General features: G+C 42.4%; 3 protein-coding genes across 3 annotated transcripts; 2 read left to right on the top strand and 1 right to left on the bottom strand.

Moving 5' to 3' along the window:
- The first annotated feature begins 561 nt into the window (after positions 1–561).
- prkaa1 (protein kinase, AMP-activated, alpha 1 catalytic subunit) lies at positions 562–10,787 on the top strand. Its single transcript, XM_086187428.1, has 9 exons — positions 562–760; positions 2,696–2,837; positions 4,280–4,373; positions 4,650–4,794; positions 5,298–5,385; positions 5,483–5,707; positions 6,543–7,062; positions 7,200–7,326; positions 8,068–10,787. The coding sequence occupies exons 1-9, from the start codon at positions 664–666 to the stop codon at positions 8,349–8,351; spliced, it is 1,722 nt and encodes a 573-aa protein (XP_086043554.1). The 5' UTR covers positions 562–663; the 3' UTR covers positions 8,352–10,787.
- Positions 10,788–11,226: 439 nt separating this feature from the next.
- Positions 11,227–23,762, top strand: ttc33 (tetratricopeptide repeat domain 33). Its single transcript, XM_086186807.1, has 5 exons — positions 11,227–11,329; positions 11,745–11,969; positions 16,654–16,735; positions 18,376–18,507; positions 21,438–23,762. Exons 2-5 carry the CDS (start codon positions 11,746–11,748, stop codon positions 21,810–21,812), a joined length of 813 nt encoding a protein of 270 aa, XP_086042933.1. The 5' UTR covers positions 11,227–11,329; position 11,745; the 3' UTR covers positions 21,813–23,762.
- ptger4b (prostaglandin E receptor 4 (subtype EP4) b) lies at positions 23,659–27,349 on the bottom strand. Its single transcript, XM_086186805.1, has 2 exons — positions 26,288–27,349; positions 23,659–25,073 (listed from the first exon to the last, which is right to left on the bottom strand). The coding sequence occupies exons 1-2, from the start codon at positions 27,065–27,067 to the stop codon at positions 24,519–24,521; spliced, it is 1,335 nt and encodes a 444-aa protein (XP_086042931.1). The 5' UTR covers positions 27,068–27,349; the 3' UTR covers positions 23,659–24,518.
- Positions 27,350–27,394: the final 45 nt, after the last annotated feature.

Below are 27,394 nucleotides of genomic sequence, written 5' to 3' on the forward strand. Positions count from 1 at the left end.
CAGGAACCATCATTGAAGTCAAAGTCTTCTGACAATATTGGGGAAAGAAAGCACAATATCTTACCCTAATTGCATGTTTATTACTCGGTCCTTTTTATAACATCAGCAGGAGCTTACATGTAGCATAACAAAAGTTCCGTCGCTAAAGTTGGACTGGCTGATGTGGCCAATGTGGTGCAGAACTTAGTTGTCCACAGTTTCCAGGCTGTTTCGGTCTCACTATTGGCTTCCGGTAGGTGAGTTTAATGTTATTTGTTTTGCTCTGTTAATAATTAATGTGCCCGTTTTTTCTTTTTCTTTTTTTTTCTAACGTATGCCCCGGAAACTCTATTACATTCTCTTGAATACTGTCAAAACTATGCTCACTTTCGCGTTCAATTTTCTCGATATGGTCAAGATTTGAAAATAAATTCCTCAAATACATTCAGGTATAATGTTGATGTTATAATGAGTCGGAAAACGTCGGTTGTTTAACAATTTCCTAAGAGGACTTGAAGGCAACATGCTACGTAGCCTACGTTTGAACGAATCACGTCGCAGCCGTGGCCCCGTCCACCCTGCGTGGGGCAGAGCCTCTCTGGAGTAGAAGCGCACACCGCACAGCGGCGCTTGGTCCATCTCACCCGTAGCTAGCTAACCCCGCAGCAAGGCCACTGCGGGAAGATGGCGACGGAGAAAACGAAACATGAAGGAAGAGTTAAAATTGGACATTACATTCTCGGAGACACTCTTGGAGTGGGGACGTTCGGGAAGGTTAAAGGTATGCCTGCCTGACTAGACGTGTGTGCAACCTGCCAACTGAAAGATGGTGGCGATAGAAGCAGTTAGCATTGCTGCTAATGTAGCCTGCTTTTAGAAAGCTAACTTGTCGCAACCCAGGAAGGTGTCACACTTGTTGTCTTGCTAGTTTGATCAACTTCTTTTTGACCAACGTGACATTTTCGCGGACACAGCATTAGCTATTGCCAAATCGGAAAAATACAAGGTAATGAAGCAGTTTCTCTAAACTTGTTTGTATTTAGCCACATTTATTGCAGCTAGGAAGCGTCGGTTGCGTTGTGAGCTAGCTGGAGAGCCACAAGTCGCTTGTCAAGACAGACAACGGGAAGTGAACCCTGTTCATTTATAAAGCAGAACACATAAAATTAATGAACCTGTAGTTATTATCGTGACTTATGTCGTTGCTCTTATTAGCAATTTGAAGTTCTGGAGCAGGGCACTGCCATTGTGTTTGGCGTCAACTCTGGCTTCGGTCTTAGTTGAATTTGCAGCTCAGTGGAAGAAAACATCATTGATTGGAAACGTTTGTGTGAGGAGTTTCTCAATTTAGCGAATCCTACCAAACCTACGCCCAATGTTGTCAGTCTAGGGAATGGAACTATTCACGAATGATAATGTAATACATGCATGCTTGTAACAGATGGAATTGATCTGAGGGTTTGCGAGAAAATAAATATTAACGTATTAACTCTTGATCATTTATAATACACTCCAATGAAGTGAAGGAGCCAGGCCCTCTCAAACCAGCCCGAACAACCACCAGCTTTGTTTACAGACTGAATTCTCAATGAGTCATAGTCATAGTCCCCTTCCATTTGTTTTTAAAAGGAAGGCAGACCACACTGGACTGGAGTTTTTTCCTCTCTGGTCATGGTCTCGCAAGCTGGAATCTCAGATAAAAGTTCTATCTGCACAATGGACAAATCAATAGCACTGAATTCCTGCTATTCTCACATACTCATGTTATTTCACCCCATCATTCACTTAAATGTTATTGTTCTCAGATATTTGCTCCAAAATGTCACTGTTGCATTGTTTTCCACTGTCGCATATCACTATTTGCCAAGTATATTTTGGGGTTGTTTTCGGTTTAGTTGAATGTTTTTATCTCTTTCAGTCTGAGATTAATTTGAATCCGTATTTGGTTGGGAAACTCCTTCCAAAGTCCCCAGTTAAACCACATCTTCAAGATAAAAACAAAACAGTTTGGGTTGTCCTCTAATTAGTGCTGCGTTTTCTTGAGGGGAAAGTCCTCTGCAGAGCCAGCTTTACCAAAACTCCTTGGCTTTCCAAATTGCTTTAGATGATATCCATGATGAGATCATTGTCTACCACTATAAATGGAACAAATCAGTGTGCAGCTGACACGGGTCACTTGAGTTGTTAAAAGATTGTTGGGATTTTGTTGACATCCCTGCAATCTCTTATTGCTTCTGCGGGCTTTTATCACTCCACACTGTATCATTTGATTTCAGTGTGCTGCAAGGAGTTGTTTTTAGCAAAAAGCTCTGATAAAACTGCTAGCTAACTAGCCAACATCAACGATTTCCAGGTTTCTTTAACCTGCTAATAAGAGCACTTTGATTCTCTTCTCATTGCTAATAGACAGGGAGTTGACTTTATGGTATATTGGACTTCATGAATGTTGTCAATGCACCATAAAGGTGTGAAAGTTGTCTTGTTCAGAAGTTTTTCGGCCTGCGGTAAAGGGGCTGCTGAAGCTTTAAGAGTCAGACATTTCCTTTGAGAGTTGGAGTACAAAATGAAGCCTAAAGAAGAATTAATATTTCATGATGCTACCCTTATTTGGACCAAAAGTCAACAAATACATCATTTCCAAAGTGCGTAGATGAGATATGTTTTTCTCTTGCAACGCTGCTGTTGGTCATCTTTCGTATGTCTCTGTTTCTAACAGTGGGCCAACACGAGCTAACCAAGCACCAAGTTGCGGTGAAGATCCTAAACAGACAGAAGATCCGCAGTTTGGACGTAGTGGGAAAGATCCGCCGGGAGATCCAGAACCTCAAGCTTTTCAGGCACCCTCACATAATTAAACTGTAAGTCCTAGATTACACCCTACTCACTGTTTCCATAATCCCCCCGCTGCCACATTAATGCCACCCACTGAGCTATTTCTAGGCTTTTGTGGTGTGTTTTAGAGTACATCCATCTAGGACAATATCTGTCTGACCCAGTCTCCTCTCCCTATAGCCCTTTGCCTGTTCTGCGTTGTTTCCTGTTCATGTTTATTCCCTCTGATGGCCATACATTCTGATGTATTTGCAATTCATCTCTGACCTCTCCTTAACCACCACTCCGGAGCTAAGCGCACTATATTGCTCTCTATACACAATCTCCATATTTTGATAACAAAAATGCAGCGGTTGTAAACTTTTGCCGAGAGTCATTGATTTAAAATGTGAGAAAACTGCAGAGTGACTTGCCCATAAATGTCCACAAGCTGCAGCATGAGCCAAGGCCACAGTTAAGGGGTCATTAAACTTACCAGGAGGTGTGGCACATTGCCTGAAATACCAGCTCCATGTCATGCATGCACAAGAATGTAAACTGTTGTGTGTGTGTGAGAGTGAGATCCCATCTTTGACAGGGTGCAGAAACACTAGGGCAGAGTGCACAGCATTGCCCGCCAGACAGTCATTTCTAGGGAAGATAAATGGAGTGTACTGGCGGTATAACACAACACCCCATCCTCTGCCTTACAGGATGTTTTAAGCGATTGTTGCACATGACACAGGCAGTTAATCCACATCTGCTGAAACTTTGGTAATTGAAACTAGCAGTTGGACAACCAAACAGATTGTTGCTGTTCTTTTTAGACGTGCTCATTTTATGATGGAGGACTGAGAGGGAATGTTTCCCTGCATCATGTGTTCTTTACTGCTGCTGTTGAGGATTTAAAATGTTGCAGAGGTTACAATGTGGTTTCTGTGCTGCTGACAGGAATTTCAATTGACGCGGTAGCTTATTCTGCTGCTCCGTGTTAAATATGACAATCACAGTGAGAAACACAGATTATGGGTATGAGGAGCAGTGGGAGCCAGCGTAGCGTAGTGAAGGGTCAGGTTGGGCTTTTAGAGAATGTTTTTCCTGCTTTGCTTGGATGCTGAAGAGATAGGAGATGAATAATGACACATGCATTCAAGGCATCAGTCAAATCAATGTCTGTCATACTGACATATCTACAATGTTGAATGGGTATCAAATCTGTGCGCCTGCTACATTTTGACTTCAGTCTGAATTCACATGTAAACTAGTAAAGCGTCTTAACGGCAGACTCACTTTTATGAGCTATTTCGTTGTATGCCAGAATTGCTGATGATGGAGTTTGTTAGTTTTGATGAGGACATGACAGCCTTGATGCATCACCTCATGCTGCTCCTAATGTTTCTGCAATACTGGTTCCTAAACCCAAAAGATATCATGTTGGCAGTTTCATATGAGTTAGTTAATGATGACTCAACATTGTTCCTGTCTGCAGGTACCAGGTTATTAGCACCCCTACAGATATCTTCATGGTGATGGAGTACGTTTCAGGAGGAGAGCTATTTGACTACATCTGCAAAAATGGAAAGGTGAGTACATCACTATATCAGGAGAATAGCTCAGTCTCACTACATGACCGATATTGTGCTGTTTATTGTCGGTTAAGGGAGTCCACACCCAGAGGTGCAGGATGTGATTGCTGTCATTGTCGGCCTCTTCTGCCGTCATGCTTTGATCTAACTCAAAAATCAGTACCGACTGGAAGAGACATCAGAACGCGACATGGAGCAGTGCACACTCAGCTGCGATGTGCTAATTGAGTCAGAGAGAAGATCACACCTAATGGATGATTTCTGTTTCGACAGTTGGATGAGAAGGAGAGTCGTAGACTGTTCCAGCAGATTATTTCAGCAGTCGACTATTGCCACAGGCACATGGTGGTGCACCGAGACCTCAAACCAGAAAACGTGCTGCTCGATGCACACATGAATGCCAAGATAGCGGACTTTGGTAAGTGTGTCTCAAAAGGTAACATCATTATTATGACAGTGATGTACACTAAAGTGGTAGAAAGTTCCTCTTACACTAGTGTGAGGTAATGTTCTTATGAGTTGGTACCTTTTTTTTCTCTTGCACAAGGACACAAACACAAGAACAAGGTGATACACATTGGTCACACTATTCCTCAGTTCCTGAGAGTAACAAAGTAGTAGATTAATGCCTTGTCAACATGGAGTGGGAGACTGGTAATATTAAAAAAAAAAAAAGAGCCTTGAGGGATACTCAGAATATGAACCTGTTTCACAAAAAGAAAACATGACAGGTCTGTATTTACCTTTCCCCAACAAATGCATGTGTGCCCTTGCCAGCCCAAGTCAGGGAGAGAAAGATCTTTACTTCATAAGATGGTGGTTCTCATAAGCAACACTGCACGTTTGGCCCACATTAAGTTCATAGTTGCTGCTTTGAGTCGTGAATTTGCATTTTTGTGTAACAGCTATAATTTTGTGCAGGTTTATCAAACATGATGTCAGATGGAGAGTTCCTACGGACAAGCTGCGGTTCTCCCAACTATGCTGCACCTGAAGTTATCTCAGGAAGGTAATTGTCATTATGATGCAGCAACGTGTTGAATTATCAAAACCTGGGAAAATGTAGCATTTGTGACTTGAGGGCTTTTAAAAACTTGTCTCCTCAGGTTATATGCTGGTCCTGAGGTGGACATCTGGAGCAGTGGGGTCATTCTCTATGCCTTGTTGTGTGGGACGCTTCCATTTGATGATGACCATGTGCCAACACTATTTAAGAAGATCTGTGATGGCATTTTTTTCACGCCACAGTATCTGAACCCTGCAGTAATAAGCCTCCTTAAACACATGCTGCAGGTGGACCCCATGAAAAGAGCCACCATCAAAGAGATCAGGTGGGCTTGATGAGATCCATACTGAATTTTCTTTTGTTTATAATGTCGAATAGATTTGAGGAGGGTGGAAAAAAAGTACCTCTGTAAGGATCCCTTTTTTTTTTCTTTCCTGAAATGTTGAATTGACAAAATCAGTGTTGGAAGGAGCAGAGCTGTAAATGTGCTCACACTAGGTTTTCCTCATTGATCAGAAATTTAACACTCCAAAATGTGAACGTTTTGGCCCAGATGTCAGGCAAACATGATATTTCAACAGAAGTCCAAGCCAGTCCTCTCTCTGTGGTGTTACCTGTCCTGCAAACTGCCTGTAATCCTCTGTGCTTTGTTTTGCTTCCTGCAGTTGTTAGACTCAAGGACAGGTTGTTGCTCTCACTGTAATGTTAATTGTGACATCACTCAGAAACGGACTCAGACTGCCTCTGAGAGGGGGTCTTGGATCGGTTCTTTTGGTCCTCTCCAGATTTGGATGACCGTTTTATAAGTGTGCCAAAAAAACAGCACTGGGGTTCAGTTAAAGCGGGACAGATGCTGGGTCCTAAGAGTCCTTAGTGTTGCACCAATGATAGTATTGCTTTTTTGTTATCCTCTGTGGTCTCTGAGACAAGTCTACTGTCTCACTTGTGCAATCTGATCACGTTTGGGTCTTTATTTGATCTGCTGGGTTTCAACATTACACTAGACACATCCTAGACTCGACCTAGACCTGGTGACTGATTGAGTTCAAGACCTCTCATCTAAGAATCTAAATTGAACTGCGAGGTATTGAAAGATGCACTTGAGTATTTGTTTTATGGTCTGCGGTTTGTTTTGTTGCTAAAATGATTTCCTCCCACAGAGAGGATGACTGGTTCAAACAGGACCTACCCAAGTACCTGTTCCCTGAAGACCCCTCCTACAGCAACAACATGATTGACGATGAGGCCTTGAAGGAAGTTTGTGAGAAGTTTGAGTGCACTGAGGAGGAGGTGCTAGCCTGCATATACAGCCGCAACCACCAGGATCCGTTGGCGGTCGCCTACCATCTCATCATCGACAATCGTCGCATCATGAGTGAAGCCAAGGACTTCTACTTGGCGTCCAGCCCACCAGACTCTTTTCTCGACGACCAACACCTGACCACGTCTGGTGCAGCTGTGTCTGGCGTTATCAAGCCCCACCCTGAGCGCGTACCCTTCCTGGTGGCGGAGACTCCTCCCAGACCTCGCCACACACTGGATGAATTAAATCCCCAAAAGTCAAAGCACCAGGGCGTTAGAAGGGCCAAGTGGCATCTCGGTATCCGCAGCCAGAGTAGACCCAACGATATCATGTCAGAAGTGTGCCGGGCCATGAAACAGCTGGATTATGAATGGAAGGTAAGGAGGGGAGACCCCGAGATGCGCACATGGAAGAAACTAGTCCTCACACCGAGTTAAGATTCAGCATGATGACGTACAGACACATGTTGACGGCTTCAATCAACTTGAATTTTTTCACCCTTCTTGTTTTCTAGGTTGTGAATCCATATTATTTACGTGTGAGAAGGAAAAACCCGATTACTGGGATGCAAACCAAGATGAGCCTTCAACTCTACCAGGTGGATAGTAGAACCTACCTCCTTGACTTTCGTAGCATAGACGGTAAGTACAAACTACACGACCCTGCGTCAGTGACATATGAACACACTTCAATAGGTTACATATTGTTTGTTTTGGGGATATAGTTTGTTCCTCTGACGCCAAATCTGTTTCCAAACACATCAGGGCTTTAGAGTTGAAAGGAGAAAAACACAACTACGGATCAATAGTTGACTTATTTCACAAACAGGAAATTATGAAAGGATTGAAACAATACTTCTTGTGTTCTGTAATCATTCACCAACTGAACTCGTGACATTTTTGTACAGAGTTTTTTACCTGTTAACCCTTGGAAGAGTGGATTCTGCCCTAAGTGTTTCAGGCTTGAAGTGTTGAGTTTCAGAATGAGAATATGAGATAGGAGTGTTATGGCATGCTAGAATACATTTTGGCCTCAGGCTGCTGCAAAGTTAGTTCGTGTTTGTGTTCAATTCCATTTGTAACTGAGGGCTGCAAAGAACTCGGAGGTTGTTATATCCTGACGTTAAAACCGGACTCTGAAAGTCAAACTTGACAGTTGTGGACACTAGTCTTCATTCCTGAAATGTTCTTACAGCCAGTTTTAACACCATCAACTTTGTCTAACCGACAGGAAGTAAAGCTTTAATTTAGGTTTACTGACAGGAAGCAAAGCTTATTGTGTCTAAGAACATTTTTGCACAAGAAAATTGGATGAATGGGGCCCACCAATCTTTCATTTCCATCTGATCATGTCTAAAATAATGTATGTTTTGTTTTATTCAGATGATATGTTGGAAACTAAATCTGGAACTGCTACCCCTCTCCGCTCCGGGTCTGTGGGCAACTACCGCACCACTATAAAGAATGACGTAGACGGGGCAGATGTTCCAGCTGTATCTAGCACTGTGCACCCCCCCAAGGCCGCAGAGGGCTCGTTAGCTTCATCGTTGACCTCGTCCATCGACTCGGCGGGAGGGGGGGAAAACACATCTGTCCCTCGACCAGGAAGCCACACCATCGAGTTCTTTGAGATGTGCGCAAATCTTATTAAACTACTTGCACGATAGCTTGCAAAAACAATCGCTAGCCTTTTTTCCTCTCCGAGTGTCTTTATAGCAATAAGCATGCAATCGATTCATGGCTCAGTTCATCCCAGCGGAGGATGAAGTGATTGTTCCATGGCACTGATGCAGGTTAGTGTTTCCTAAGCTGAAGGGATGTACACTGAGCTGACAGGGGATGTCAGGGGTTGTTGGGGAAGACAAAGGACAGGCTACTTAATAGCAAGGACAGAACAACATTAAGGAGAGGGTTTTTACAGTTTCCTGATCAATTTGACAGCAAATGTTCCACATCCCAACTCTACATATATACGCAAGTGATTACACTGAATTTTCCGTACTGTAGCCAGTGAGCACTGCTTTTCAGTACAGAGGTAAGATCACGTTTTTAGCCTGCAGAGAGGTTGAGAGTGTTGGGTATTTGGATGGCCGTCATAAAGGATGCAGGAAGCACTTTTGCACAAATTTTGTTTATTTCCTGCTGCTCATTTGTCTTAAAGTGGCGATCAGAAAAGTCATGCAGATGTATCGGGGCACTGCACGAGCTATAAGCTATAAGGTTGTCATGCCCATCACCCTCATTGGACTGGAGAGAAGTGCAATGTCCCCTGTATTTCTGTCCTCAGTCAGGGACAAAAGGCTTCATCAGATTTATGTTTTCCTCTTTTTTTTTTGTAAACCTTAATTGTCAGAGACTAAATTTTCTTGGTTTTGTCCTTGTTGTAAAAAAATAATGGATGAATTTGTCTGTTCCCTTCATTTTTATATAAAGACATGAATATATTTATCGTTGCGTTAAGTGGACGAGTGTTGGTTCTATTAGAAATAGAACTTTTTGCATTAAGATCTATTGCTGGATGGTCTGTTTTTCTTTTTTTTACTGTCTCGTTTTTTAAATCAATATCACCGTTTTGTTTCCTTCAATCACACTTTTTCTGATACTTGATTGTCTTTCCAGATAAATATAGCCTGCTTCTACCATTTAAGAGGTATTTGACAGTCAAAATCCTGAAATATATCATTTACAGTGTCACATATTAAAAATGACACATTGATTTTGACTTTTGTTGTATTTTTTTTCTATTTCTTGTTTTGTTATGAGATAATTGATTCAGATTTGTGTGTGATTACTGAACGAAATGCCTTTTGCTCACATTTAATTCGTCAATGCCAATTCATCACAAGTGTTAAAGCCGCAGGGCTCAAATTGAAAATGAGTCGTAGCAACTACATGACGTGCAGGCACAATATCCGTTACCAGGAGAACACATCATTGATTTGATCGCCCACACATTCTCTTAATGTTTGACCACAAAGAAGGCATATTTGCATTTGTCAAAACCTGAAATAGACATGTGAGCATGGGATTATAAAGATTATTGTTCTGCTAAAAGGAAAAAAAAGCATCCGACGAGCTTTAAGCTTATGAATGTTTATTTTGAACCTTAAACTTGCAAGCTCACATGTTTTTAGATAAATCTCTATTCACACGTTATGGTGCATCTCCCGTCATTTCATGTCCAGAGTCTTAAAGTTCTAAGTGGTGTCTGTTGTTTGGCTGCCTTATCATTATTCTCAGTACTGTTGTTCAGTTTATGTGTCTGTTACCATTTGAAATCAGTGCTGGTCAGAATTATTGGCACCTTTTGCAATTTTAAAGGTTAAAGTCCCCAGGTTATTGTGTCATTGTGGTTAATTCAGTTAATGTTTGCTAGAAATGTTTTTAAAAAACAAAAAACAAAAGAGAAAAAAGTAAATTATTAACTATTATACAATTTTAATGATTAAGTTTTGGAATTGCGTACAGTAATAAATTCTCAACTGTAAAACCTAAAATAAATAGCTGTTTGTTGTGTCATCAGCAGTTGCTGAGGTCTGTTTCCAGGGGTTTAGCTCACCACAGCTTTCAAAAAATGTGAAATGTCTTGGTTGTATTAATTATTTTACATTTCCGTGAAAAAAAATTGCTAAGTGACAATAATTGTGATCATCTTGTTTCTCTTTCTGTCCTGTGGGGCAGCCTTGAACTGAACTCCTTAGTTGATATTTGACCTTTATGTCTCAGTTTTAAACTAGTTTATTAAACAATAGTGATCATAGTCAAGAATACACTATGGTCTTTAAAAATATTGTAAAACTAAACATTTTTAGTTTGAGAGGCTAGGTGCCAGTTTTGATTACAAATCTTTTCATGGCTTGCATTGTGGGTTTTGTGGGAAAGATGAATGTTTGGAGAAAATTAAAAAACAAAGACTGACAGCTCATGGAATAGTGTCCTAGTGGACTGTTGCAGTTAACTTCTGTCAATCTGAACTGCTTCAAAGAAATATTGTTCTATTTTTGTTTGGTGTGTAAAGGGACCCTTCCAGATTGAACAATGTAAATCTGAATGGACAGTGTTGAAATCATTTGTATACACAACTGCCTAATAAACTGCTAAATTGCACACAGTTCTGCTACAGTCTCTCTCTCTCTATTTTTTAATATTTTGAAAGGTTAAATTCCAAGTTATGCCCAGGGTTCATACAGACATGAAAAACCAGGAAAAGCCATGAAATTTGAAAATGGCTATTTCTTGGCCTGGAAAACTTTGAAAAATAAATACAGCCAGGAAATTTTGGAAGAGTTAAAGACATTTACTCCATAAATACCTGAATGAAGTGTATTTAGGTCAAATGAGGAAAAATCTTTAGGTTGACACTGATTGTGATGTGTACAACAATAATGTTGTATGAAACCACATAGCTAATCATTTAAGCTATATACAAAACAATACAAAATCTTGCGTTAGATACATAACATATTCAATCAAATTTAGCAAGAACTGTCGATGGGTTCATGCGGTATCTTAACTTTTAGAAAATACTGTCGTGTTTCTTTAAGAGTTCATGAAAACATTGTCACTACTTCCGGGTCCAAAATCCGTCACCAAATATGGCTAACCATTAGCCTCTGTTTTGCTTTTTCCACAGAAAGCTACAGAAGTCAGTACATTATGCTCAGACACGATCGTGTTTATTGCCATAAGACAACATTAGAGTGTGTTAATGTAAAGAGTAAATGAAGTTTCGTTCGATTTGTGACGTTAGCTGTCATAACCTGAGCCGACGTTGTTAGCATACGTAGCTGAGTCAGGGTTACTTTTGCTTACGAATTAAATTCATTGTCGTTAGATTAAATTTCTCAGACAAAGCGATTTGTTAAATATATTCTCTAAAGCAGCTTTGCAAATAATCATAGCCACTATGCTAAGCTGCATGAAAATGTGCTCGCAATATTATCCTGGAAGCCATTTATTTCTTGATACTCCCATTAAAACGCTTTATAGACCTTTGGTTGGGCTCCTGAGCAGACTAATTAGTTTTTGTTTGTTTTTTTAAAAAACCCTCTTCTCGTCAGGATGGCTTCATTTGGCTGGAAGAGGAAAGTTGGTGAGAAAGTGTCCAAGTCGGCGGTGCAGCAGTTTGAGGAGGCTGACAAGACTCCAGACGATGGAGCACATCCGGACGAGGACGTGGACTGGCTGCACGCTATCAAACGACGTCGAGAGATCCTGCTGGAGGACTGTGCAGCCAAAAGCAAGAGGCTGATGGATGAGGGGGCAGTGTTGGCTGAAGAAGGCAGGTCAGGAAACTGATAACAGCCGCCTTTATCAAACCTACACACAAACGTTACATTCCTTGTGTTCCTTCCTCCAAATCCTTCTGTGTGCAGGTGTTGTAGTTTAATTGTGAACCCACAACCATGCGTCTTCCCAGATTTTAGTAAAATGAGGGTCACAGTGTCACAGATGTGCTGTGAGGATTTCTCCACTGGAGGGCACCATTGCACAGCTCATGCAGACATCAAGTACAGCAAAAGCTTGCTACCATCATTCTAGTGGTGTAAAACGTCTTGTGTTTAGTTTGCTCGATTCGCTGAGAGGTTGAGGTCAATCTCATTGATTTTAAGATTTGGTGCCAGTGGTCATAGATGTGCTTCTCAAAATTGAAACATGGCTAATCTTGTCAGGATGAGATCTGATAATGAAAGTTACTGTAACCTGTTGTGGATAAGGAGGCATGAGAATGTTTTGGTTTTTCCCTCGATCTGCTGATATTTCCTAACTGACTGAGCGGTACTGACAGTTGAAAAGCCCATAAACTATGTATTTACATAGATTTTTTCTTTTTAAAAATTAGTACTTACAACATCGTTTCTTCATCATTGATGATGAGTTGAAATTAAGCAAAATTGAACCAGATTTTCGAAATGGCCAATATCTGCCGACACCGATGACATGCTGACGACTTGTTGGTCAATAATGATCCTGTGGAAATGTGTTCAAGAGGAGGGAGGACGGAGGAGCCGTTCCATTTTCAATATGAGAGTTTGCTTGTTCTAGAAGTCTTGAAGTAGTTGTAGTACTAGTTCAGTCGTCAGCAGGCAAGAAAACCAAACGGCTCCCATTCAGGGACTGTAATACTTCTTCTTCTTGCTACTCACCTTTTAAGCCAAGTGAAAATCTCTACATGAAAACTCCCCGTCCAGAGGATGTAATTCTCCTGTTCTCGGGAACTGCTTTTAATCGTGTTTGCCAGGGGAAAATGGATTTTGTCCGGGAAATGATGTCTTCCTGCTCCATAATGGCTGTCCAGAGCTTTGAGACGGTGTCTGGTCGAGGAAAGCCAGGAGTTTTTTTCTCCTCTGACAGCGTTGACCTCTGATGTCAGTCGGTCATTACCAAGGTTTAAATGCCCCTGATGTCATTAAAAGGCTCCTTTCGTACCAGTGTGGTGACAACTGGTTACAGGAAAGTAGAAAATACCCATTGACTTCTTGACTGTAAAATATAAATGAATCGAAAATAGAGCCAAGGATGCTCAGTGTATATGTGGCATATTCTTTTGTAGGTTCATTTCAGAGTTCCGTCTACCATTCCTGACAAATTGAATTGAGAATGAACCAAATCTTTTTTTTTTTAGTCTTGAGGCATGAAGGCCAAACAAAAGATTATAGACACTGGAGGCCTTCATCAAAGACAACCCTCCAAAACAGGAAAAACTTGGCATTTCTTCTAGATGTCTGTTCCACAGAAATTCACCCGAATCAGAATACTTTAGTATTCATCCTCAAGGGAAATTCTGTAAACTCCATTTCTTAAGAACATTTACTCTGCCTCTGTTGGAATGAAGCATTATTTGTCATCTTTAACACCAAGTTTAAGCCCGTTTTGGCAGGCAACTTTTCTGTCATTTCATCATCTAAATACTTTTAATAGTTTTCCAGCTGAAAAACACTGCAGGCCTTTTTTATTCCTCCATATGTTTTCAGGGTCCATCCGTCCGTCCACGGTAACGTCGTCTTCTTCCTTATATGTGGCACAGATGTTCTTTTCCTGCTGAACACACCCACATATGCACTGTTTTTAGACCTGCTTTAAACGTTCCCATTGCTAGTAGACGAGAGTTGCCTTTTTGTTTTTTTTTCTCTGCTGTGTCACGTTTGACATTACAAGCGTAATCAAGTGAAAGGAATACATGAAACAGCACCGGTGGGACATCTATTCAGCCTGTGTTCAGAGATGTGCAGATTCACATTTTTCCAGTTTCGATCAGATGCCAACACGCATTTGCCTGCACTGGTATGGGCTCAGAGCCTATTTTCATGACTATTGTCATAACTATCATTATTGTTAGCAGTATGTGTAAGGTTATATCATAGGAGTAAACCACACAAGACTTCGTAAGGAGCGAAAAATCCACACATATACATGAAATTCAAATGTATTCCTGAGCAAACACTTGAACTCTGTGGATCTGTGACATGTTTCATGCTATGTTCCGGCGTATTCATAACTTTGAGCAAGCTATGGAGTGGAACATAGATCGGCATCATCGTTCCAATATCTGATGTGTAAATGAAAGCAGCCTATCAGTCTGGCTCATCAGACAACATTGGCACCCAGTTCTGATATTCTTTATCCTGTATCCCATCTCTACTTGTACACACTCTTTGGTAGCTTTAATAAAAGCAGTATGAGTGACAGTGATGGTGTTTTCTGCTGTATTTTTTGCTCCAAGGTGACAAAAGTCCGGTTAAAGCTTTTAATTAGCAGGGTTTAGTGGGTTTTTTGGGAGGGAGCTGGTCTGAGAATAAACTGATTAGATTGTGGTGTCACGTTCACTATTACTCAAGAATCCACATGCTCATTTCAACCAATTCTCACTCAAATGTCGATTTGCATGACAACATTTTATATCCAAAAGGTCAACTTCATTATGCCTCAAGTGCCTGTAAGGAGTCATGCTGTGACAGATTTGTGAGGAGTCGTTTTTAGCACTCAGGGTTCACATGGCGTTATTTCGTATTGCTTCATTTCCTCTCATGATATTGCGATGTCCTTTGCTTCATCTTGTGGTACATTTTTTCACACCGCTTTACTTCTTTTTTTCACACTCCCTGAACTTTGTTTGCTGCAGTATATTCTGTGTTTGCCCAGGCACATCCTGCTTCTGAACAGTTGTAACTGCATTTTTGTGTGTGTGTGTGTGTGTGTGTAATGTGTCAAGATATTCATTTCCATGAAGCTTTACAAGGTGTAGATGTGACAGTTGATATCGTAAACTCAAAATTTCGCTCCGTCCAGGCTTCTGTCTTGACCCGGCAGTTTGAAATGATTATTGTGTCGGTTTTGACTTGATGTGAGATGGAGTTTTCAGAATGGGAGCAAACTTGTCAAAATATGCTCATAAACAAATACATGAAAAGCAAACAAATAGACTGGAGGGATGACGGCTGTTGGGAGGTGTTAGCCCAGAACGGATGCAAATCCTGTTGGTTTTTCAATGTGCAAAACAAAACAGAGGTAAAGGCCAAACTTTCTGCCTCAGGAACGCAGGCAAAACCTTCAGCCCCTGTGCTCTCCCTCTGTCAGACAGGTGGGGAGGCGCTCTGGAGGATTTTTGTAGTGTTAAAGCTTAAAAAAGCAGTTTCTCTTTGACTCGAAACAAAACGGCAGAGTAAGAATCAGTCAGTTGTATCTAAAACTTTTGTGAAAACAAGAGAAACACAGCGCAAACAGACAGGAAGAGTGATTGCTTTCTAGATTTCAGCTTCTGTCAAACTGCATGTGAGAGTCTCTAGACTGTCCTCGTGATTTCCTCTAAACAAACATGTGGCCGTGTGTTATGTAAGTCATATCAAATATGAGGTGGGGTTCTGGCAAAGTCTTTGTTCTCTGAAGTTGTGGTGCAGAATTTCTGAACCTCAGGCACAAGGTCTTGTTTAATCAGATGCATGTAGCATGTTTGCTCTGGGTGTCAGGAGTTACGCTTAAGTTAATTTGAATAAGACACCAAATTCATGCATGATAAATAATTGGGATAGGTAGATGTCATGTTGTGTTTTATGTTGCACCCAGTGGTGGAAGAGGTACTCAGGTCCCTTACTGAAGTACAAGTACAAATACCTGGCTAACGCAGTAGTGAAGGACCCGCATCATCACCAGAACACCATCCATCAGTCGCGTCACTCCTGTTCGACATCACCTCCACTGGCTTCCCCTTAAACACCGCATTGACTATAACATCCTCCTCCATACTTTCAAGGCCATCCATAACCTTGCTACTCCATACCTCTCTGACCTCCTACACATCAGTGTCCCCACCCGGTCTCTCAGGTCTGCCTGCTCTATCAGCCTGACTGTCCCCCCAGCCCGTCTCTCCCCCATGGGGGCTAGAGCCTTCAGCCGCTCTGCACCTCACCCCTGGAACTCCCTTCCCCCTGACATCAGGAGCATTGACTCCATCTCCCTCGTCAAACCTCACCTGTGAAGGCAGGCGTGCCATCAGTGTCCCTCTGTCCGTTGTTGTTCTGCTGCAAACTCTACGCTGATGCCTGCTTGTACTCCAAGTGTGTTTGCATGTTTAAATGTATTTTGGTTTGGTGTACAGCGACCTTGAGTGCCATGACAGGCGCCTTATAAATAAAGGTATTGTTATTATTGTTATTAAACCAGCCTCCAGCTGAAAACAGAGGGAGCGTGAAGCACTGTATTTGATATCGATATTATCAAAAGTAAAAATACACATTGTACTCTATTTTTGTGTACTACAGTGCTTGGGAGTGACTGACGCTCCAACTGTTGACCTCCTATGTAGCTTTTTTAACAATGATTTATAACTCACTTCATATTGAGTTCTTCCCACCACTGATTGCATCATAGAGAGAATTTCTGTGTCCCTCTATAAACAATAACTCCCAGTATATGTGATCATTAACCCAGTTCTCCGTACTGGACTTGAACCACATTGTGTGTTTTCTTTAGACACTGGGAGGCCGTTAAGAAGTGGGATGAGGCCATTCAGCTGACTCCAGACAACCCACTACTGTATGAGATGAAGTCTCAGGTATACTTCAAGCTTATACTTGATTTTTTTTTTTCCATTTTCACACTCATCTGCCCCTCTTTTGTAAGCAGCCAGTCTGGGTGATGAGCCTTTAACCACTTGGCGGTTAAACAGTAGGTTTCTATTTTCTGTTACAGTACGAACTGTGTTTAAAACGTGTGCAGCTGCCTCAGACTTTAGGGTGTAGGGTTTTTTTTTTTTTATGGGAAGGACGACGTATTCAAGAGATTTTCCAAGAGGGAAGTCACAGCCACCAGTAAGTGACCGGTCCCCTGCTGTAACTTGTTTTGCAGCTTGATAACTTACCAGAAATTCCATCCCTGCCTTTTGGCTTGGAAATGACCACCAACACGCTTTGTATACACTTCCACACATCTCTGCTTGTCTGCCGTGAGCGCTTGGGATTTATCAGCCATCATAGCCACATCTTGGCTGTCACATCGGTATGCTTTTAAGTCAGATAGGTGACGTCACTGCTGAAGTGTGTTTGCTTATATGAGTTGGCCTTTTACCTCCATTTTCTCTCTCTTGTTCCTTTCACTTCCTCTGGGTTCCTTTGTCCCTCGAGTTTTTTTTTTTTTTTTTTTTTTTGTCTTTCGTAATCTGCCCACTTTTAATCTCTTTTGTGCAAGCACAAGCATCTTTTTGACACACCGCCCCCACAGGAGGATGGACAGGTCTTTTCATCCATTTTCTTTAACTAACGCAATAAAATCTCTTCTTGTGGCTAAAATCCATTCACATCACCTGGAGCATTACAGGCCTCATATAATACGAGCCACTGTAGGATACTTGAGAAGGAAATTATTAGAGGACCAGACCTGGAAAACATCACTACAAAAGCTTTTTTACATCTGCCATGACTGAGTCACGCCATGACACAAGCACTTCTGTTTTTATTGAGAATCAGCTACAATGTGTGCGTCTCCTGAGGGGCGTAGCTGAACTAAGAGTTGAGCCTATCACATTTATTAGTCCCAAAATAGAACAGGCCTCCCCATTGTCCCATCACGAGGCCAGATGACAGGGGCGGTTACTCTGATGGTGGCTGTTTACTTCCTCGCAGCACTTTCTCTCTATTTAACTCAATCAGCTTTGACTTGAGGAGCTCGCTGTCTGTCACTGCAGGCAGCAGTGCACTCTGGGTAAATAGGCTGCATTTGTAAAGATGTCTTCCTGGCTAATTAAATGATATCAGTCTTAAGGTGATCTCGCCGATAGTGAGGAGTGATTCAGATTCACATTCAGAAAACTTTATTTATTCCTGCGGGGAGCAATTAAGGATCTTTTTGGTCTGTAAAGGAAAATGGCAGTTTTTTTGGGGTGTACCTCCCCACCTCCGCCACAGAGCTGGACAAGACGATGGATACACAGCACATCTTCACGTTATGATGCCCCATTTTTGTTAAATGCTGTATCTCTGAAAAGCTCTGAGGGAATTTCTTCAAATTTGCAATTAATATTTACTTTGTCTCAAGGAAGAACTAAAAAAAAAAAAAAAAAGGTGGTCAAAGGTCAATGTCTTTTTAAATGAATGTGATATTCTCAGGAACAGCTTGAGGAAATGGCTTCAAATACAGTACAAACATCTAGGGACTCAAAGATGTTTTGGACTTTGACCGTGCCTTGTGTCTCCGCAGGTGTTGACCATTCTGCAGGAAGTGTTCCCAGCTGTGAAGGCAGCGGAGATGGCCGTGAAGTTCCGCCCCCTTTGGTGGGAGGGCTGGCAGACTCTTGGCCGTGCCCAGCTCAACATGGGGGAGGTGGACATGGTGAGTGAGACTGACTCCAAATTAAAAACGTATTAGAATACAGCACACTGGCGATGGCGTTGCAGTCTAGTACTGTAAACAAAGGCAAGTACTGGATGAGGAACATGAGCCATAGCGGGAGGGGATGTGGTTGGAGAAAACCACACAGAATGGTGTTTGCCAGTAGGTGATGGACTGGGAGAAGTTTGTTATAATCGAAATCAAATGCATTGTTTGATTGAAGTCAGAATAGAGTTGTTTGACCTCTAACTGGCTCGCATGTGAGGACGCTAATCATCTGGAATGTTCTCATGCTCGTTTAAGTCTTTGATTATAAAACGCATCATCCTTATTTTGGAGAAGCCGTCGGGATTCGTCAGTTATTTCTGTTTACTACTTTTTTGAAAGGTCCCTGCTGAAACCAAGCGTCTCTTTGAAACCACGCCCAGGTGCCTGGGGCCTGGCACGATTGTTTAAATTGCCCCAGAACATGCAGGGACCTGTTGGTACATGAAACCTGTGGATCAAAGTTACACCATTCACCCATTCGGAGTGAAGAAAACTGGGTTGAACTCAGTTAATGACACTGTGCAGAGCCTGCATGTCATAAAGCGAGACCTTTCCTACGGCAACAAAAACAATAGGAAGCGTTGAAAGCTACCTGAACCCTAACTAAGTCAAATATAGACACACCTCTATGAAGCCATTGGGAAGGAGGGGAAAAAAAGAAGAACATCTATTTATAGTCAGGCTTGTTCAGTCCAGTTTTAGGGCTTTCTGTGCATCAACATGTTTGAGTGCTGCTTGTTTTTCCAAATGGGAATGCAAGGAGTCCCCATTTCACTTTTCTTCTCTTCTTTACTTCCCTTTTCAAGCCCCACTTCTGTCGGTCTCACCTGAGGAAAATGCAGAAAGTTCTTACGTAAAACAAACACAGAATAAATTCTTTTCTCTTAGTGTTTCGAAACAGCTGCAGGACCGCTCTATCACCATTAATCTGCTCGTGATCGCCAAGATTTTCACAGCAAATCCTGTTAATCTGCCGTCATCTTTCACAGGTTCCATCAGTTGATCTTGACACTGCGGGTTATTTATGTTCCTGGTTGGCAATATTTCACAATTCTTTTTTGTTTTTTCAACTCATTTCCCTTTAAAAGGCTACGCGGTACAAGTGGAAAAGAAAAATACCACAAACAGAATCAACCGTTGTTATTTTTTTCATATTTATTGTAACAAATTCATAATTTTTCTTCTTATTTAGCTTTTTCCAACTTTTTAAGCCACTGCTTGAATGCAAATGTAGGTCTGACAGTGGGATGGAGATTTGATACAACGGATCAAGTTCGGTGTTCAAAGTCGAGCCAAAGCTCCAAACGTTCCCATAAATGTGAAAGCACCCTTTTGTCTTGACTCTGTTCCATATTAACAAGGACCTTCAGGCTTCCCGACAGGAACGCCTGCATGTTCTAAATGCAGGTAGACTTCTTATTTCGGAAATCTTGGATGGCGATCTGCCACGCTGGCAGGTACATATCTGCACTGTTATGGTACACTTGTCCACTGGACTTGCCACAAGTGATGCAAAACGTAAAAGGGAGCAACAGAACAGATGTTGAAACAACAGCGTGACGTTGGAGCAGCAACCAGCCCCGTCAGCGCAGGTTGCAGATGACATACTGAACTTAAAAACCTAAGCCGTTCAATTCACAGCCAAAGGTTCGGTTCTTTTGTTTCCTCAGGGATCCAAATGTACAAATAAAAGGAACTGAACTGAAACTGTGACTCAAAAAAATCACAGTGCAAACTGAACCCTGGGCTTTTTGAGGAGTTCCACTCTTATTGCTGATAGTTAATGATGGTGGAGAGTCTTTACCCACGGTGCTTTACGCATCACTAGCGGGCGCCGCAGCTCAAGTGTGAAAAGCGTTGTTTCTCTTCGTTCGTCTGGGTGGTGGAACACCACACGCTGCTACACCAGGAACCTGTACTAAAGCAGCAGCTCAAGGAACATCCCAAACATGTCCGTAATAGTACTAAATACAAAGTCATTTTCAAAACTACAGCTAAAAGCAGTTTGATCCCCGAAGTTATGCAGATCAGCTTTAGTCTGACAGGCATATGCACCAAGCAGAATCAGCAAAACCAACCATCTGGAGCTCTCCTAGTCTGGGGTTCTCTTATTGCACCGAACATCAGCTCCACCACTTCCCTCTCACTCGCTGCATGTCTGCTGCTCACCACCATTAATGAAAGTGCTGTTATGTGGTGATTATTAACGGAGTTGTAAAAGGCTACTAGAGTGATGCTGAGTCGCGAATCAACTCATTTAAGACTTCTTGAGTTTTACTTCTTGGCATTAATTGGCTTTTGCTTAATCTGTAAGTTTCTAATCCTCAGAAAAACATCATCATCCAAATCAAATGTTTTAAAACAAATGTCTGTATGACATAAAAAAAAGACCATTTATTGTTTTGGATCTGGGTTATTTTTTTTAAACCGGTGAGTTAAAACACCGTCTCCTCACACGGAGTGCATTGTATTCGGCCTGGATTTATTTCCCGAGCAGCCGTGCAGGACTGACGTCAAATCTCGTAACCGCATGGAGGCAATTAGTTTTTCTGTTCCATGGAGCAATAATTGTCAGTTTGATCTACAAATGCACGATCAGCAAAGACACTGATGTCCTTTTAATTAAACTATGAATCTATTTGCAATAAAGCACAGCAGGAGTGTAAGGTTCCCACTTGTGGACGTGCTGATGATGCACACACCTGCTCATTCAGCTTCACCGGCAGCAGGGCTATAAAGGCTTGAAAGAAATCGAGTTTTGATTTATTCCTGATAGTGAACTTCACTGACAATCGAGTAAATTCTAGAATAACCAATTCCTCGTGTGTCTTCCTCAAATATTTGGGGTTGCTGCGAGTGTGACAACCGTGCTGTCTCTGCAGGCTGTGAGGTCCTTCCAGGTTGCCATCCATCTGTCCCCATCCGAGCGCACCTTGTGGCAGGAGGACCTGGCCTGGGCGTGGAGGTTACAGAAGCACAACTTAGCCACCAAGGAGAAGATTCGGCAAGAGGAAGAGACTAAAAAACAGATCCTCAACGCTCCCGAGCTTGAGCAGGACTATGATTTTGAGTCGGACGAGGTACTGGCGGCTTGCGTGGCGGTTGCTGAGCGACAGACACGCTACGAGGAGCTGAAGAGGACCGCTGTGATCGTGGACGCCGAGGGGAACGTTGAGAACGTTCTCACTGAGGAAGGGGGATCAGCTGATGCAGCGACGCCATCAGAGGATCAGTTTGTCAAGGCAAGAGGACTTTAAACTTGTTCAGGCATGAATGAACTTTTCTGGCTACACTTTTGTAAGACTTGATGGCTTATTTCTGAAACTCCTCTGTGTGAAGCATAAAGACGTCAAATTCAGAAGCAGCATGAGAACTGACACGTTTTTGTATTGAAGATTAAGAATCAAATAATTTAGTTCATGGATTACATTTTACTTCCAAATAATGTTTAGTGTGTTAAACATGAATGTAAATACAAGTACAGAACAATAAACTGTAAATTAGCATACCGGAATTAAAGTTAACTACAGTCTTAACTCATGATAATGTTTTATAACGTACCTTTCAAAATAGCCAGCAGGCTTCAGAGTCATGCATCCGTCGGCGAATAAGAGGCCTCGGCCGAAGCTCGAAACTTCATCGTGTTCTAGTTTTCTTTCATCGTCTTCGTGTGGATATGAGAGGTAAATAAAAGCATTTTAAACATGGCCTCGTTGAACTCGTTATGATCTGATGCAGAAATTATATGAGGTATATCGCAGAGAATTCTATGTTCTACAAAGACAACTAAAAGACAAATACAAGTATTCACGCCCTCGTCTGTGACACATATAAATCATTGCTGGCTCAGCGGTTTTTTTTAGAAGTTGCCCTACTAGACGGTCAACAGTGTGTATTCAGGGTGTGATGGCTGATTCATGTAAGATACGCATGTACCTGGAAAGCAGTTAATGTTCCTGAAAGAAACTCCCACATTAAAGATAAGTGAACGTTCAAAACCAAATACGGCGCAGGCTTTCTGAGAGGCAACACTTGGATGAACGTGTGGTTCCTGCCTCCAAGTGTAAGATAAACCAAACAAAGGAGCCGTTTTCGGTGTCCTCTTCTGCTAATTGGTCCGAGTTCAGATCGTGGAGAAATTTCAGTCAAAAGCTCAAGCCAACATTCCGTTGACTCACCGTGTTCGTGTAAAACAATACAATAACACCCGGCTTTGATGGGCCAGGAAATTGGATGTTCACCAGTTGCTAATCAAATCTTGATGGGGGAGAAAAAAAGGCTTCATTAAGTTTTATGATAATTTGTGAGGCTGCTGGGGTAAAATACATCCATGTTATCTGGCTCTGCTGCGTCTGATGGATTGTAACATTCAGTCTATCTGTTATGTAACTCAACCCTAAAATGAGAAGCTCAAGCATCTCTGGCTTGAATTGTCACATTTCTCCAAGCAGCATCTTGTTATTTTTACAGTCCTTATGGCAGCTGTTCAAAAGTCATAAGCAGCCTGTCACATTTATTCCTGGTGTTGACCGATGAGCAGGGGGACAATTTTCCAAGAAGCATCCTTTTTTTCTTTTACCCTCCTTAGCAGTCCCATCACAACTGTTTTGTCAATCACCATTTCCTGCCCCATCGACAGGGCAAAGCTCTCTTTAATGGGATATTGTTCTCGGAGGAAGTTTTTTGCTGCTTTTGGAAGACTTACCACGATGTCAACAATGGGCCGGGAAATCTTTAGGGATGAAGAAACCATCTGTCTGGAGGGGACTGCCATCTGACGAGGCCAGAAGAGTCTCGCTGGGAAGTAGAAATAAAAGCTGACCTGTGTTCCCTCGGCGGCTACAGTGAGTGACGAGAAGAAGAGTTGAGGTTTTCATTTTTGTCAAATTCAAAGCTCTTCTTCTGATTTACAAAACAGTGATAAGAACGGCTCCTGCCTACCTGGAATCCCTCATCCAGTTCTACGCACTCTCTCGCCGCTACGCTCTGCCCGTGAGAGATGGCAGGTTGATGTAATGTTGATGTTGACTAGTTGTTTTTTTAAATATCATGTACAGACACTCAGGAAATAAGAATGATAAATAAAGAGACAGTTCATTTATGTGAATATTTTCAGTTTATTGACGAGTTTTGTACAACATAATAATTAATTCACAAGAGAGTAAATGATTTGAATTAAATGTTCCGTCAGTGGCTGTTGCATCAAACACAAGTCTTCAGCAGTTTAATTCGAACCTTTCTTTTGTTTGTTTGTTTGTTTGTTTGTTTGTTTGTTTGTGGTATTTGACAAAGTTGAATCAATCTTTGTAGCAGCAAATCCATCTCAGCCCAACACACGTCCCAGTAAACCCAACGACTTCCTCTACGTCTGCTCCTTTTCATGATTCCCCATGAAGTCTCATTAGACTAAATGGCTTTGAAAAATAAAAGGAAGTCAGGGGAATTCTCCTCCAGGGTTTGTGCTGTTGACCAGCCACAGTATAGCTGCCTTTATCATGAAATTAGGGGGGAGGGGGGGGCTCCATTTACTAATAAAATGAAAGTGTTTGCAAATGTTGCTCTGAACAACAAGTAAGAAAATGAACTTGTGCTGATTTAAAACAAAAAAAAAAAAGAAGCTCTGGACCTTCTCACGGAGAAGATGATAGTGTTCATTTCCTTATTTAATAAATTAACATTATGTTCACATTAAATCTTGACCGTCGTCGTGCGGGTTCGCCTCACAGCCCAGCAGTGGTTTCAGAGTTTGAAAAGTGCTCCTCTGTGGTGGTGATGGTACTGAAGAGTTTAAAGTGTGGTGTGGTCAGCTATAAAATGATAATGAGATCTGTCAAACATCATTGTGAAGTCCACCATGTCACATAAATATCTACAGATTTTTCCATTCTTCGGAAATTTCATCGTCACATCTTTGAAGTGCTCTCATTGCTGTCCCAACGGTCCAATCACAGCAGCCGATGCTGCTAGATGCATCGCTCCTGTATGTTTGCAGCCTCATCAGAGAGCGTTACATGCAGACCCGGGTTGGAGCACATTGGAAGCTCTTTCAGAAGCCGGACTGGAACTGTGTCGTCTAACTCCGGCCCCCTGACCTCCTGGGGGCTTTCTATCGTCTGTACAGCCGGTGGATTGGAGCCACCCTCGGTCCCGGCTTTAAAAGAGCCCAGCCTCCCTGGGTTTTCCTCAGACTGGTACAGAAAAGTCTGTGAGGTGCTCATCATTTCTCGCAGGTCACGTGACATCAGCGAAGGGTAATCCCGAGACATGATGGAGGAGGAGAGGTCACCATCGGTGCAGCGGAACTGTCTGCCCTGCCTCTGACCCCGTCCTCCCATCTTACAGAACAGGCACTTGATTTTCTCCATCAGCTTGAGAACCACCGTCTTTCTGAGCAGGATGTAGACCCAAGGATCCAAGATGGGGTTGACAGAGGCCATGCGAATGGCCAGCAGGTCTTTATTCAACCCAAAGGTCTCTTCTGTGTGGTCCTTGGAAAGCTGGTTCTCAAAGATCCTCAACTGTTACCAGAAAGCAGAGGAAAAAAGACCGTTGAAGAAAGTTAATGAGCCTCCAACACTGATTGGTTGTTAAATAAATGCACAACACTTCAAAAACAATTTAATATCTGTGCAAACTAAACTTTAGTGTATGTGCAAGAATGAAATGATCGTTAATACGCTTATTGGTTGGTATGTTATGCTGTAATGTAAACTGACAGTTGGCCAAGTATAACTCATGTCCACCCACTGCACACAGAGGGCGACGATCCAAGACAAGCGGAGTCATCATTCATCACGAGTCCCCTGAGTCTAATTACCTATGATCCTCTCACAAGGCAAGGATCACACAGACGTTTTACTGAATTAAAGAGACTTTAATTCAATCAACTTTGGCCCCGCAAATGCAGGAATTTCTGCTTGACGTCTGATATTGTGTGAGCAAACAGATGGTGAGATCTCACACTCCTCTGTGTATTTGCTCAGTTCAGAGTGAACACGGAGGGAAAGTGATGGGACTGAAAACACAACGCGTGAGCCGAGGCCGATTCGCTCGTCTGTGACTGAGCTGAATTCTGCAGGTGCTGCTTTCCTGCACGACTGAAAGGTTCTTTTTGCATCATAAATGTGAGACGTGTATGGAAGCACATTTCTGCCCATAAAAGTATGTGTGTGTGTGTGTGTGGGGGGGGGGGGGCAGATTGTTTGGTAAAAAGGGGGAAATTATGACAAGATAAGTCAAAACTAAGAGATAAAATGTCACAAGTACGCGATAAAAATGATCTGAGACAAGATGTCATAACTTTCAACAAAGACATCATCATTTTTGGGAATAAAATTTCTAAGTTAGGATGTGAAATTATAAAACGAGATTTAGCAAAAGTAATTAATATGAGATGAAACAGCAAAAATGACGAGAAGTCATCTATTTTTCATGTTGAACAATTTAAATTAGGAGATAAAATGGTCCCTAATCGTTTTTACTTCATGATTAAGATTTTCTTATCAAGGCTATCGTCGTCTGTTTGGCAGGCGTGGGCTACCACAGCCTTCTCGGGTGATACTCTATGAAATGCATCAGTTTGGTTTCACAGTGGACGGATGAATGAAAGCTGTTTCGCAGTTGCTGATCCACTTTAGTTTAGCAACTGGTCTTTTTTTCCTGGTAACTGCTTTTAGAAAAAGCCCACTTTTTATTGAAGTTAATTGAGGTCCATTCGTGGAACAGCACTCACCACTAAAGGTATGGAGCAGATGAGAACCACCGCGGAGGTGGCGATGAGCAGGATGACCATCTGGATCTCTGCACCTGCCAAACGTCCGAAACTCCGTCTCCGCCTGAGCTCCGCGATGCGCCGCTGGTCCGTCCCCAAAGATGTCCGGCGGATGAAGCGCTTGTGCATGAGGATCAGGGCGCTGCACACCATCACGTTACATATGACGGTGGCCAGCACGATGAACGAGTTCACAACGGCGTACATTAAATTAAAAGCGGCGACTCTTGTTTGGTTGTTCTGCCAGTCAATGAAACACCAGCTGCCGGGTTTCTGATGCTTCACCTGACCCAGACCCATGCTGGGCAGCGCGCAAAACACAATGTTGGTCATATAAATGGCAAAAAGAGCGAGAGCAGCAAGTTTTTGGTTGACGTACTCGTTGTAGAAGTATGCGTGGTTTATTGCCAAGTACCTCTCTACTGACATGGCAAACACAATGCTGAGTTGGACCAAGAAGAAGAAAAGCAGGATGAATCCGGAGTACTGGCACAGCGAGTCTCCACCGGGCCAGGAGCCCTTCACGTAAGTGGCGATGGTGACAGGGCTGGCCAGCAGGGTGCCCAGGAGGTCTGTCACTGCCAGGCCACACACTAGTGTGTAAAAAGTTGTTTCCTTCTGTTCTTTACGTGATATTCTCAGAACCACTATGGCGACGACATTACCCACCACCCCAAAAATGAACATAATCACCGGGATGGTAGGTGGTAAGAATGTCCCCAGAGTAGCCGTGGTGTTCATACCTGGGAGTTCTTTCACTGCTGCAAAGCTAAGCGAAACCTCTCCTCCTACTCGCGAGGTGGTGGTGGGGGGTGATAATTTCCATTAAAACTCCTGCTCCACCAACATGACGCAAACACATGTCTCCGATTGTCTCTTTTACGCACAGATTTACAACTCCATGTTCCACCGAGTCTGGATGAAAAGAATCCACGGCAGAATTTTGATATGTAAAAAAAAAAAAAAAAAAAAATGCGCTCGTGACAGTACTGCACCTTACTGTGTTGTCTTACTCCCAACTGACAGGGACTTTTCTTCCTCGACCGCTGGAGGCAGCTCCTCCTCTGC

This window comes from Aulostomus chinensis, chromosome 19 (assembly GCF_037954235.1).
Source record: "Aulostomus chinensis isolate RoL2024-O1b breed Wild chromosome 19, RoL_Achi_v1.0, whole genome shotgun sequence".
Lineage (NCBI taxonomy): Eukaryota > Metazoa > Chordata > Actinopteri > Syngnathiformes > Aulostomidae > Aulostomus > Aulostomus chinensis.

Bases quoted from the DNA above. Each gene is read 5' to 3' on its own strand.
- ptger4b (XM_086186805.1), bottom strand. From the start codon at position 27,067: ATGAACACCACGGCTACTCTGGGGACATTCTTACCACCTACCATCCCG. The intron at 25,074-26,287 runs GTGAGTGCTGTT...TTCTGGTAACAG, and splicing joins TCTGCTCCATACCTTTAGTG to TTGAGGATCTTTGAGAACCA.
- prkaa1 (XM_086187428.1), top strand. From the start codon at position 664: ATGGCGACGGAGAAAACGAAACATGAAGGAAGAGTTAAAATTGGACAT. The intron at 761-2,695 runs GTATGCCTGCCT...TGTTTCTAACAG, and splicing joins GACGTTCGGGAAGGTTAAAG to TGGGCCAACACGAGCTAACC. The intron at 7,063-7,199 runs GTAAGGAGGGGA...CTTGTTTTCTAG, and splicing joins AGCTGGATTATGAATGGAAG to GTTGTGAATCCATATTATTT.
- ttc33 (XM_086186807.1), top strand. From the start codon at position 11,746: ATGGCTTCATTTGGCTGGAAGAGGAAAGTTGGTGAGAAAGTGTCCAAG. The intron at 11,970-16,653 runs GTCAGGAAACTG...TGTTTTCTTTAG, and splicing joins GTGTTGGCTGAAGAAGGCAG to ACACTGGGAGGCCGTTAAGA. The intron at 16,736-18,375 runs GTATACTTCAAG...GTGTCTCCGCAG, and splicing joins TGTATGAGATGAAGTCTCAG to GTGTTGACCATTCTGCAGGA.